General features: G+C 47.3%; 1 protein-coding gene across 1 annotated transcript in view; it reads right to left on the reverse strand.

The window, feature by feature from the left end:
- Positions 1-234: 234 nt before the first annotated feature.
- LOC142584230 (neprilysin-like) overlaps positions 235-14,156 on the reverse strand; it is a 242,408-nt gene continuing 228,486 nt past the window's right edge. The window contains exons 19-22 of the mRNA XM_075694384.1: positions 12,886-12,945; positions 6,985-7,092; positions 3,054-3,085; positions 235-376 (exon numbers count right to left, since the gene is read on the reverse strand). Coding sequence (XP_075550499.1) covers positions 256-376; positions 3,054-3,085; positions 6,985-7,092; positions 12,886-12,945 — 321 coding nt within the window. The 3' untranslated portion in view covers positions 235-255. The remainder of the gene's footprint in view (positions 377-3,053; positions 3,086-6,984; positions 7,093-12,885; positions 12,946-14,156) is intronic.

The following is a 14,156-nucleotide window of genomic DNA, read 5'->3' on the forward strand; positions in this document are numbered from 1 at the left end:
TCACGCCGAAGGCAGGTGGTGATAGACCCCAAAGAAACCGAGAAACATGAAGAGTAAGAGCTAACGCTCTTAAAGAAGGAATACCAATATAACAAACAGAATATTTGTTTTTAGAGAATCCCAGGTGATCAAAATTTACCCAGAACGGCGTCTTCCATAGTTCTTCATTTGCTTTGGGCAGTGTACCTATTTGATTGATCGAAGGACGGCGAATAATGTAGAAAAAGATAGGCTTTTATTTTCAAATGTAGTAGCTCAGTAGTGTCTCCGAGTTGAATTCCAGAGAAAGCAGGGGTCCAGCTTGATCATTTTGCTGCCTTTCTCGCATCCGAAGCTCTCGGCGAAGTAGGGGGTGTTCCTCGCAGCTATGTCTATCCTGCGAATAAGGACAACGAGGAAAAGATAATTTCGGAGCACTTTCCTAAATAGCCCCTCCCCTTACCCAGGAGTCCATGAACAGTATGAATAAAGCTATTTTAATATATTTCTGTTCCATTTCTGCCATTAACATTACACAACTAGCAAAAAAATTTCGCGTCACACCCACTTCGCCGCTCTCTAACGTGGCGTTAAGAAAACTGCGTAATTCTCCATTTGACATGACGTGAACATATTGACTGTGCATGATGAAGCCGTACAAACTAAACAAAAAAAAACATTTCCCATGCAACGTATTATTCGTCATTATTCCTGCGCTTTAGTAAAAATTCTGGGGCTGCGACCACTTCGACCTTTCCGCGACGTCGCAAAACCACAAAAACTCACTTCGTCCAATGACGTGTACGCACTAAAGATGCATAATATGCCGTACAAAAATGAAAAAAAAACTATTTCCTGTTCGGCATATTCGGAAATTCGCCCGATTCCTAAACCAATATCCGCCGATCGCTCTGGCACTGCCTGCGAGGAGTTGCCGGCAAGTATAAATATATTTGCGAGTTAAAAAAAGGTTGCGTGACAGTGTGACGTTGTCGGCCGCTTTTGACAAGTATTCGGCATCGCTCTGTCAACTCTTCTTGAGTGTGGACGGGTGCTAACCGCACTGGCGCAATTTTAGGCCAACCACCGCACGTTAAGCAAGGGGAAGTGGACCAATCGCAGACGCTGGCACTACTCTACTCACTTGGTTATCTACTTTCACTACGCTAGTTTGGCCCCACCGGAGTCATATTTTTATGCACATTCCTCACTTATTGTCAGCCAGTTAGGCAAGAAAAAACCTGTGAGGGTAGGCAAAGAAATTCGCTTTGACAGCACACAAACGTAACCTGTTGTAAACGAAGAGAACATTGATTGGGCTGTTCCAACAATGCTGCGGGTCAGTGTTCAATGCTTGTGTAGGCGGTTTCATAAATTTGACGTCCGGAGATTGAAATGAGGGGCCCTACATTTCCACTCACGTTGCTTGCGGACTGCACTTCGCGGCGGTGAGAAACGCACCCACAAGGCAAGGAAAACTATCTACGCTGGCTATCCGTCAAATGCTTCCAGCAACACGTCGATTAATGGCTAACCGCATAGAACTCGCTAAATTGGTTACAAATTAGTAGTGCATACGTTTGAAGTAATTTTGACAAAGCAAGAAGGCTGGCAACTGCATATCTTTATTCGCCTCTTTTTTAAGAGTGTGAATGTAGACGACGCGTGCAGCTTTTTGGCGTAGTAGTTGGGAGGTATGACGTAAACTCCAACATGTAGCCTCTGAGATCTTGCAGTGCACTGCGTGTGCTGCGCAATCAGGGAGGTCATGCCGAGAAGCTGCGCGTTCTGTGTCATGCGACATTTCCGCCATAATCGCAGCGTTCTCTTCATTAGGAAGTAACACGTATAGCGGTTTATGGAATGAAAAAGGACTTCAAGAAGCTGGACTGCAGCCATCACTCCCCACAATGCAAACACAAGTGAAAGACATGATAGTGCTATTGTTCCTTCTATAAGAGAAACAATAAAGCATCCCTCAACCGAATAGCTACAGAACCGAGAATCTAAATAAAGAAAAACTATCAGAGCGTCCAAAATAATGAATTTGGATTTGGCGAAATGTTGTGCATGCACTCACCGAGCCTGATATAAGGCAGCATGATAGTTAAAACATAACACCCTAAGTATAGACTACTTTTATGAAGCACCGGCCAGGCTCTGATTGAAGCAGCGGCACAAGAAATGTCCGCTCAATTACGTTCTTCCAACACACATTATCGCGATAACTGAAAATATTTAATTTACCAAAAATATGTATGAACGAACCATAACACGTCTACGAATCTCTGCGAATGTGAACAATTATAAAGGAAGAGAGAAACAAAAATATCGTGTAAATTTGAGCAACGTACAGATGAGTACGTGGCATCGCGTACGGCCGGATTTGGTAATTCCAGTTCATATTTCAAAAGCATACGCTTATTTTACCCAGCATTTACTGAAGCGTCCATGCATACTTCCACCGTACCAATTTGCACGAATGCTGCTGTACATCTAGCTATCAGGAACTAGATATTTTGCTTAGTGCAATACTTTATTAGGGTAGCCATTGCAAGGGTAAAAACAAAGCCTCACAGGAAACCGCACTTCAAACGTCAGCTCAAAATAAGCACGCAAAAGAACTGGTGTCGAACCTCCTATTTGACACGTTTTGAAGAACAGCGGTAGAGATAAAACTGGGCACGTTATACAGTTTCCTCAGCTGTGTTACGCTTTCGCATTTAGAAAAAAAATATCAAGCAAAAAATTGCAAAAGAGTGTTCTCCAATTGTGAATTGCTTCTTTGGAGCTTTGTCGCTCTTCGGCCTTATAGATCTGAATAAGGAAGTAAAACTGCGTTGGAAATAATGTAAAATGATCACGTTGCGCTAACTCACCGATTATCTTTTATACTTAGTCAGAGAAGGGGCATGTGTAAGGCGTATAACAATCACACCAGCCTATAAGAAGCACGTCAGCATGTGATTATGAGATATCTACAAGGCATTCTTCAAGTGGTCAATCTTCAAAAGAAGTGTTATTTTTTCACATGAATTACTCTCACGTCTAAAACATCTTGCATGTGCACTTACAGTTCTTGGCCTGCCGGGGAACCGCAGTGGAGCTGAAATAGGAAGCGCATAATTGACACATGTGGGAGATAGCGAATGAATCGAAAAAGTGTGAACTGATCAGCAAAACGCACCCTTAGCTGATGGTTTTCAATGGTAATGCGATTCGCATTCAGGGGTGGTGCTACTGTAATTTAGTGAAGGGAAATTTGATATTGGTAAAGGTTTTTGAAGATTGTTTACCCTACGTAATTATGGTGCTGACGTTTTCTTTTCGGGTACCTACCTACCCAGAGACCCATGTTGGCTGCTTGGTCGCACATCACAAAGCAGCAAATTGTTTATTAGGGCACGTACGCAGTGTCCCATGTTCTCTGTTGGCAAGGCAGCAGGCAGCAAATACTTACCTAGTGGCCCAAGCTGGTAAGACAATTGTGCAACTGGGAAGAGCAGCGTCAAGTGCATGCATGCATGCAGGAATAGATAGATAGATAGATAGATAGATAGATAGATAGATAGATAGATAGATAGATAGATAGATAGATAGATAGATAGATAGATAGATAGATAGATAGATAGATAGATAGATAGATAGATAGATAGATAGATAGATAGATAGATAGTAGAACTTTGCTGAAGTAAGGTAAGAATGCTAATCAACAATAAATGCGCGAATGGCCATTCTGGAACACTGAACATGGCTATGCTAACATGTTTGGGCGAACACCCTGAGGCAGAAGATAATCAGTCGTTGTAGAACAATAGATGCCCCTAGTTAAACTGAACGTTTTGACAAGGAGGACTTGTTTTCCTTACTGAAGAAGACAAAGTCCTTGCCCATCAGGTCAATCCGTCGACATAATCAAGCCCTAATCAAGGATGGTAAGATCGTCTTCGCAAAACTTATTCTCCACGGAGTGACGCACACGCATTAGGGCGGAGAGTACGCTTGCGGCGTTCGATTCTGGTCGTTATCGAAAGAGGCAGTACGACGCCTCAAGGTGAATCGCAATGCCGGTTGCTGTGTAGCCAATGGCGACCTAAGGAAACTCAGTACAAGCTCTACTCATAAAAACGCAGTGTACCTGCCCGTCTCTGCTGAAAGAGAGCGGATACATCTAGACACCGCTCACAGCTGGAAGACATTTCTCTGCTAATGGAATTGCTAGCTCAAGTGAAAAATAACATATCGTTGTTTTACAGTATAATATAATTTTCGCTGAGCACTGACATCACGATAAGCCATGCCATTTCCCAAGACGTTAAGGTTACGATACTAAAACCAGTGACGCAAACACAGTTCTGTACTGAAAAAAGCAGCCATTGTAAACTGTCGAAACGTCTGAATGCCGGGAAAAATTAGAGAACGTAGTTCGCTTGCGAATCTATGCAGATTATGTTTGAGTTGGACAGCGCACATTTACCCTTTTCATTCTTAAGTTCCCACCTACAATAGGCCACCTTATATGTTCATCATCGTTCGGTTTACGCAAACCAGGAGTTTACTTGTTGGTAAACCTAGGCACCCTTCACACGGCTGACGAGCAGAGGTCGCGCATCCTATGCGGTCGCGATTCGCCTGCTTATACGAAAAGCGCCTGTTTTGCGTAAGATGCTCGCTGCTAGATTTTTTAGGTTGCACGACTGCAATCGCAACATTGCTGAACCCGTCAGTGGCGCAGCCGCAGGACGTCTGTATACGCTGACGCTCATTTTAGTTGACTATGGTAGTGCGAGGAGACGCGAGTGGCATTAGCCTCTATAAGTTTCGGTGTGACAACGGGCATGTCAAGCTTGGTAGAGTCGCTCTTGAGTCGTTCCTTGGTCGCCGGTCGCGGTCGGTCACGCAACCTCTGCCATTCGCCGATGTGAATGTAGCCTTACTGCTTATGGTTGTCGTTTCAGATATTGCATAAAACCCCTCTGTTTGCTTACACATTGCTGAGTAGAGAACCATTGATCACGTCGAGTCTCAATCTTCGTAATACTTGTTGGGGGGCTAGTTGGTGCATGTTTCCAGAAGAGGGTTATAGCGCCGAAAAAACACAACACACAGCAAGCGAGACGGGACAGGCGCCTGTCCCGTCTCGCTTGCTGTGTGTTGTGTTTTTTCGGCGCCATAACCCTCTTCTAGTCTCAATCTTCGACTGAACCCGTGTTCTTTGAGCCACAATAGGACTGAACCTTAACCCTAGATGCGATTTTAAAATCATCTTGGAACCGGCTTTAATTTCCATTATATGCGGTCATACTTGCCGTTGTCGTCGGTTATAAAATTTGGAGGACGCTTAAGCTTCGCCTTTAAGAGTGGAACACGACCGACGTAAAAGATCCCTGATTACTTGTGACGCTTCCCAGCAACCGCAACCCCCTTGTGCTTGCGCGAAGGCGAGCGCGATGGTCTTGTTTGCAAGGAACCGAGCTGCCCGTGCCGCTCGAAAACTGGTTTGTGTTTGAGTTTCTGCGTAACAGTATTATGTTTTCTTGTAATTTAAAATAAATTCCGACGCTATCATGTCTGTAGGTTGTGTTTAGGTCGTACTACGATGACATTTCGCCAAGTGACGTCCGATGCAGCCACCAGATTTTTTTTTGCGACATGGGGCCCTTAACGCTGTTGTGTTATAAGTGTCATAGGTTGGTCCTCCGCTCTGATTACTTCCTTAGTAATGCTGCTACGGGGGCTATAGTGATGAGTATAGCCATGAACGCTTTCTTGATGCGCGTGTGTTGCCGCATACCAGCAGGGCGGCCTCCTGAACGAGAGGCAAAAGCCGCAGCTTTGATGCCGAAAGAGGTCGTCCGTTTTTGTACGACGTATAGGTGAGGTGGTGCATGACACTACAATGCGCCGTTGAAAGATAGCACTTCTACATTTAAAAACGTTCTCTATAGCGGTCTGCGAAAGCCCAGTGCCCTACGGACTACATTTGAAAGACAGTGTGGCAGTTGCCAACGCAATGCTGAGTTTCAGCACGATGTTTTTGAATAGTCTGAAGCATGTAGTTCATTATAGAAGCATTCCTGTCTCGCTTACAAGTCGTAGAGATGGTCTCCTATTCCAGGCATGAACGATCGTCATTTATTCAACACAGCGCTCTCTCTCTTTGTCGACCGGATGCATTCATTGTCATTTCTCGGAAGTAGATAATAATAAAGTAACTTCTACGTGCACATGATGAAAGATAAGTGAGTTTCTGTTTACCTCATCTGCACGAATAAATCCTGCCATAGATTGTCTTAATTACAGTACACGTCATGTAAGCATAACACGGTGTGGTAATGAAGCTCGTTTCAATGTCGTTTGATATAAAGCACAGTAAATGGAAGGCAAGGCTTGCAAATGATGACACTTCCATAAACTTCACGTGGCCGGCTTGCGCTTTCCAAAATGGGCAAACCAAAGTTTTCCCTGTTTCTTCTTTTGAACAGCAACATTAAAACGTCGATGAAAAATATTCGAGCATTTTTAAACATTCGTGATTTTTCCCCGTGTCTATAAGGGGAAGCTTGACCTAATTTGAAGCAAGTAAATTGCAAGACATGGTGCTTAGGTTAGCTTTAATGGTTTCTTTCAGATGAAGACCTTGCGTAATAACTGTACGCAGAGAAATTGCGGCTCAGCTACTGGAGCCTGTACTGGAGGAGATAATTGCTTTATCACACAGATAGGGCATAACGTCTCAAGTAAAAGTCCTCTGCAGACTCCGAAGTAGTAGGAGAAGGAATTATGGACATCCCAGAGAAGCAATGAAAAATATATTCTCTTTTAGAAAAAAAAAATATGACAACGCGCGTAAATTTACGAAGCACTAAGTGGCGATACCTAGGGGTCCATTGTGGAATCACAAGACGTAGTCAACAATATACGCCGATGTCGCCATGGCGGCAACAACAAATCACTTTAAAAGTTCCCCTGCGAGAGAAGTACTTTGGGGGGCATTCTGCTTACCAGGGCCCAGTTGTAGAAGAAAAGTTGAGTGGAGCTGAGGTCGCTGACCCAGTCGATGCGGAACTCAGGGCGCGGGAAGGCCTTCTGTAATACCAGCTTCTTGAAGTACTAGGAAAGGAGAGAATCGGAGGGACCGACAGTTATGTTGCACGACGGCAGCAACGAAGTGCCCCCTATTTAAACTAACAAAACGGGAACGCTTTTGGCAGAACTGTCTCAGAGTTCCGTATTCACGCCACCTAAAGGAAGAAAAAAAAGATGCAACTGCAGCCGCAGCCCTTGAAATATAGTGGAAGTGCGAACCCATCGTCGATTGCTCTATTCATGGAAAAAAGCATGACATAAATGATGTTGGTAAGCAGCCATTTGACCTATGGAAACAAAGATACTGCCTCTAAGTGCAAAAAAAGAAATTATCGCCGCTTTTGCAGCAGGATTATTTATCACTCCAGCTTTTGTATACAGGAAATTAAGGTACGTCAATAATTGAAAAAAAATAAAGCAGAATATTTGTAAACCTGTAACAGCGCGCCGAGAACACTCACTGCAATTACAGATTGTTTATTGCAATACATTTGCTTACTGTATTGCAGATGACTCCATTCATGCTGGCGTAGTTAAATGCAGACAAATGTTGTTATAAAAATTTTAAATTATAAAATGACCATTTATTGTACGTTATGTCTGGATACTTCGTTTCGAAACGTTACTTTGCATTCGAGGGGTGACAGTAAGTAAAACTTTCGCCCGTGTTAAATGTCGCAACATATGCAGCTAAACTAATTCGGCTAAGCGTCTTTACGGCAGATTTAAAGTAATGCGTGTCTTCATGTTTTACAACTACCGGTATCTTGTCGTTAAAAAAAGTTATTGACAGCGGTGTTACAGATGTCAACCCTTTCAATGCAACAAGAGTTAGGCGATTGCCAAATGAAAGCATATCTCCATTCCACAGACATGCTATTATACGAAGCAAGTGTAACGACTCCACCTTACGGAAATTCCCCTAGCAAGTGGTGCTGTCGCCCACACCGGTGCTAAGAAGACCTGCACGCAAATACTTGTAACAGTGAGTTTTGAGTCCGCAAAAATGCGCCTGTTCGGTAGGTCTACGTCATTGTTACGCCACATGCTACCGAGGCGTCCTGTCAACATGCAGGTGAAGGGAGTGTCGTAATAAAACATAAAGAAAAAGGAGGGACAAAATTTATTTTTTAGCCAGATCGCTAGAATGAAAAGGAAAAAAAACTCTGGAACGCTCTGCAATAATTCACCGTAATGACACCAGTCGTAGGCGGTTGTTTATTCCGGTAAATCTACAATAAAGTGTGCCTCCTGCGTCAGTGGTGGGAACGAGCTCGAGCGAGCGATAGAGCGAGTCCTAAAAAGACGTTTAGAACCATTACAATCAATAATTGCCGAGCTTAAACGCGAAAATGCGCTCCTTAGAGAGGAAAATATCAAATTCAACAGCGAGGCTCCACAACCGCAGCAACCATCGCAACGTCAAACGACGACGCCGCCGTCCTCGGCGCCTCGATCACCGACTCCATCACGGCCTGAGCCGGCCGGGATGGACACGCACAACGAGGGCAGCTCGGGGGAGACGGCAGATGAACGCGATGATCGTCCAGTTACCGCGAAAAGGATCGCACTAGATCCCGCAAGAGCCGACAGCAAACAGGGATGCGGCCGTTATGAGATCCTACAGAAACGAGTAGGCAGCATCGAGAAGAGCCTCGAGGAACGTTTTACAAAACATACTGCTCATTTCAACGAAATGTTCAATAACGCTGTAGGTAAGCTCTCTGAGTACATGACACAAATGTTCGCCGTGCACTTGGCGCGCATAGACGACATAGAAGCGAGGCTGTCGCCAGCTGCAGGCAGACCAATCAGAACGATGAACAAGCCGTACGCTACACAGCAACAACACAATCAGCAGCAGCAAAACACGCTCACAGACGTGTAGACGCAACCGCAGCTGCAACCGCAGCAGCAACCAACTCGCCTGGATGGCGACGGGTTAAATTAAACGCAGGCATCACCATGGCTACACACACAACGAAGCACACTAACACTGGGAAACAACAATACACAATCTGGCAGTGGAACTGCCGGTGCTACAGGAGGAAGCGGGGTAATCTCCAGCAATTCTTACGCAGCCGCGAGACGAAACCGGACGTGATCCTTTTACAGGAGACCAACCATCCGGTTAAACTAGCTGGCTACAAAACCATAGAGCGGCCGAGGACTCTTCGTCTTCAACGTGTATAGTAAACCCACGCTGCAGCACAGATTCGGGGACCTACTGCGAGGCGCGCGCGCGCGGCTTCCGGCGGCGAGCCTCTACTTGTTGCGGGTGACTTTAACGCGCCCCACGGAGCCTGGGGCTACACCGGAGAAACACCCAAGGGCAAACACCTTTGGGAAGACTCGTAAGACTAAAGGCTTGCACTGATCGCGAATCCCGCGAATCCTACACGCAGAGGGAACAGCGTGAGTGCCGATACGTTACCAGACCTTGCGTTTGTTTCGAATGTAACAACAGCGCACTGGCAAAATACGCAGGAAGATTTGGGGAGCGACCATGCGCTGATCGAGATCACGATAGGCACGGGCCCGAGCGGTCGTGGTACTAACCCTGAGGACAAACGTCGTAAGCTCAAACTCGTGAAGCGGGAAACGTTCCGCAAGAAGCGAGAAGAAGCGGGGCGAGGCGACGACCCGATTACGGACATAGACGAGTGGACCGAGACGCTCAGAAGGGACGTAGGCGCAGCAACGAGCGACGTACCGCCCGAGGCGGACCTCGAAATAATTGACAGCAGGCTCCTACACATGTGGGAAGCAAAGCGAGCCCTCCTAAAGAGGTGGAAATGCCAAAGACAGAATAAGGCATTGCGCAAACGCATAGCACAGTTAGACAGAGGTATCGAAGAACACGAACTCCAGGTATGCAGGGCACAGTGGGAAGACACGTGCAACGGCCTCGAGAGGCAGATGACCGGGGCGAGCGCTTGGTGCCTTTTTAGACACCTATTAGATCCGCAGGAGACTCGGGCCGCTCAAAGCCACAAGACTCGTAGACTAGTACGAGATTATCAAGGCGATAACTTCCTCGACGCAATACGTGCACCTGTTACATTAAGAAGGCCGAAAGCATCCAGCACGCCGAGTACGACGGCGTCGGAAACGAGAAACTGGACGCGGAATTTAGTGAATCGGAAATTCGGATAGTCCTGTTCGACCTAAACACCCGATCGGCGCCCGACCCGGACCGGGTTACCAACAAGACTCTCCGCAACCTAGACGACGAGTCAATCTCCCGACTCGCGGCCTACGTCAATGAGTCCTGGCGAGGGAGTTCCCTTCCTGAAGCGTGGAAACGGGCCCGCGTTATCATGATGCCTAAACCTGGCACGCAAGTTGCGCTCGATAATCTAAGACCGATTTCGCTTAGGTCTTGCGTCGGCAAAGTCATGGAACACGCAGTTCTCACCCGCGTGACCGACTTTCTCAAAGATCATGACGCCTTGCCGCACACCATGCTAGGATTCCACCGCAACCTCTCCGCACAGGACGTATTGCTTCAGCTTAAACGCCAGATCCTGGACGACACTACCAGCTCCACTAAGGAAATTCTAGGCTTAGATATTAAAAAGACCTGTGACAACGTTAAGCACGAAGCGATCTTAAAAACAATTAGAACCTTATGACTAGGCCAAAGAATGTATAATTACGTTAGAGATTTCCTCGCGGGCAGGCGCACATGCGTCGTCGTCGGCGACGAGGAATCGCCGGAATTTGAGACGGCTCCGTGCGGCACCCCGCAAGGATCCGTCATATCACCATTACTCTTTAATTCAATTCTACTTGGCCTACCCGAGAAATTAACAGAAATAGAAGGATTACATCACAGTCTCTATTCGGATGACATCACCCTCTGGGTTCCCGGGGGAGGATGTGACGGTCTCGTCGAGCGAACGCTACAGGCAGGAGTAGATGCGGTTCAGAATTACTTGCGTGGAACGGGCCTCGAGTGCTCGGCTATTAAGTCCGAACTCTTACTCTACATACCCAAAAAGAGAGGTCGTAATGCCCTGCGCGAAGAGGAACGGGAATATTCCAAAACATGCATTACATTGGCAGATGGTACTCCTGTACCGCACGTAGAGAAAATTAGAATCCTAGGGTTACACCTGCAGGCAAACGGCCATAACGGAGAGACGGTGTGAATACTTCGTCGTTCGGTAGATGACACGATCCGACTCTTGCATCGCATCACGAATAGACGCAATGGTATGCGTGAACAGTGCGCGATCCATCTCGTGCAGGCGTACGCGATCACCGCACAACGTATGTTGCCCCCTACCTCAGGTGGATCGGGTCCGAAAAGAACAAAGTCGAATGCATGATCCAAAAGGCTTCGGATCATCGGTCAGCGTTCCAGTCAACGCGAGCACCGACAAGTTTCTAGAGCTCGGAGTTCACAACTCACTTAGTGAGTTAATCGAGGCGCACGACGTTGAGCAATATACGAACGATTATCGAGGTCAAAGGCAGGTCGATGCATCCTCGAGTCGCTCAGCATCGCGTACCACGCTCAGCCTGGAGAAAAGACGGCGGTTCCCGCCTCTGTTCGCGACCGCCTGATCATCTCGCCGCTTCCCAAGAACATGCACCCGACGCACCACGCCGGGAGACGCAACAAGCGAGCAAGCGACCTTCAGATGAAGTTTGGTAACAGCAACGAGGCGGTGTACGTAGACGCGGCGCGATATGGAGAAGGGAGAAGCGCACACGCGATAGCGGCTGTAGACCGCTCGGGTAAGTGCCTCGCGAGCGCCACGGTGACCACGGGACACACGGAGGCGGCCGAAGAAGCCGCGATAGCCCTAGCACTCGTCGCGGTGCCGAACGCTGCGATCGTGATCAGCGACTTCCAGGCGGTAATCCGCGGCTCGCGGGAAGCGGCCCGCATACTCCAAATTTCTGACGACGGCGACTCGTCATCGCCCTCGCAATCCCAAATTTCTACGGTCTTCCTCCTCTGGACCCCGGCACACACCGATGTTCCGCTCGCAGGCAACGAGGCGGCCCACGCCACGGCTCGAGGTCTCACACGCCGAGCCGCCGCTGATTATGTGGCCGCCTCCGCCCCCGAGAGCGGGGCATCGGATCTGCCGGATCGGGACACTACAACAAAAACACAGCAACAAGAAACACAATGGGCGTGGGGCGATTGCCTAACCACGTTCAGAGACCTCACCCAACACTACAGACTCGAAAGACGCACATTCCCGCCACCGCACGATAAATTGAACAGGAACGAGGCCGTAACTTTACGCTTGCTCCAGACACACACCTACCCTAGCCCCGCTATCTTACACCACTGCTATCCGCGTTTATATCCAACAGACGCGTGTAACACATGCGGACAGAGAGCAACGCTGCGACACATGCTCTGGGAATGTGCCGGCAACAAAGGTAATCTAACCAGCTCCGTTCGCGACGCGTCCATAATCGCGGCCGTCGCCAGAGTTGGAGAAGGCGCGAGCTCGCTTCTTCCCGACGCCGCCCCGGATGCGGGAGTCGCCGGGGACCTTCTCCGTAGGCGTCGCCGCCGCTGGGAGGTGGCTATGAAAAGTTCAGAGCTGGCAGACCAGCTCTAGGCCGTCCGGCAAGCCGAAGATGCCGCTCGAGTCCAAGGACTTCGAGCCGTCACCTGAGGCCACCACAGCAAGAACTGCCGGACTGTTCTTTAATAAAGTTTCTTCTTCTTCTGCGTCAGGGAGGTCGCAGTCTGGCTGTTTTCAGCACAAATTTAGTCTAGCGCCAAGCAAGGGCAAAGCATGACACCCTCCCGAACACTCGGAGCAGATTCGTTGTATGGCTCACCCGTAGCGCCGGTGTAACAGCCCCGACCATGTACACGTCCGCGGTGTTCTCGATGGTATCCTGGGAAAAACGAAGGAGACCATTGTTGATTAACAAATGCCAAGTGTCCTTGTTGCAGTACTGATGCTTTAGAGATACGGAATAGTACATGGAGTGGTGAAAAACAATTTTGAGGCTGCCTAAAATCACAACATGATTCTGAGGCACGCGCGCATTAGTTGGCGACTGTATTAATTTCGACCACATAGAGCTCTTTAATGAGCCCCCAATGCACGCTACGCGGGCATTTCCGCATTTTGCTCCCATCCAAAAGCGGCCCCCGTGGTCCAAATTTGATTCCGCAGCTCGGATTTAAACGTTAATGCCACTATGCAACATGGGGTGTCCGTGCGTTTTGATTTAGAATATTATATACATTATAGTATACATTAATACATATATCTGATATGTGTACATGTACTTGGCATATTTATTTATTTATTTATTTATTTATTTATTTATTTATTTATTCACATTACCTTACAGACCCACGGAAGGGCAGTGAGTAAGGGGGGCAACAGTAATTACATGACAAAAATAGCTACGTGCAACTTCGTTATATACTATTAAGACACCACGAATTCAGGTTATCACTGATGTTTCACGACTGGAGATGGCTGCGATGTGATCCGGGAGACCGTTGCAATGTGCATTAGCTATTAGTAGTGCTGATGAATGAAATGCCTGCATTTGACCATGAATGCTCCTGAAACTAAGTGTGTTGTGAATGCGACGAGGTGTGCGCACACGAGCATGAAGCGGCAAACAGTGAAAGTCACACACACACACACACACATATATATATATATATATATATATATATATATATATATATATATATATATATATATATATATATATATATATATATAGATCTATTGTGCCCCCCGCTGCCCGATTCAATTTGCCCTCTCTCCCGCTACAACGGCAGCACGCGCACTGGTGCTGCGCAGCGAGCGTTTTCTCCCTCCTTGCCTCGTGTCAACGGGAACCTAGCGGCCGCTACTTCCCGCCCCTTTCACTCTCCAACTTATGTCTCCCTCCTCCTGCGTGCTTTCTTTCTTTTTCTCTTTTTTCTTTCTTTTCTTTTGTTCTTTTTTTTTCACTGATCTCCTTGCTCTACATACATGGGACTCTGCTTTCCTCTTGCCCTGCATAGTTGCCAATAAGGCAGCTGTAAATCTGCCAAAGCGTCGAGAGAAAGTCAATCACTGTCACAACTGTCCCTCCAG

This window comes from Dermacentor variabilis, chromosome 6 (genome assembly GCF_050947875.1).
Source record: "Dermacentor variabilis isolate Ectoservices chromosome 6, ASM5094787v1, whole genome shotgun sequence".
Taxonomy (NCBI): Eukaryota; Metazoa; Arthropoda; class Arachnida; order Ixodida; family Ixodidae; genus Dermacentor; species Dermacentor variabilis.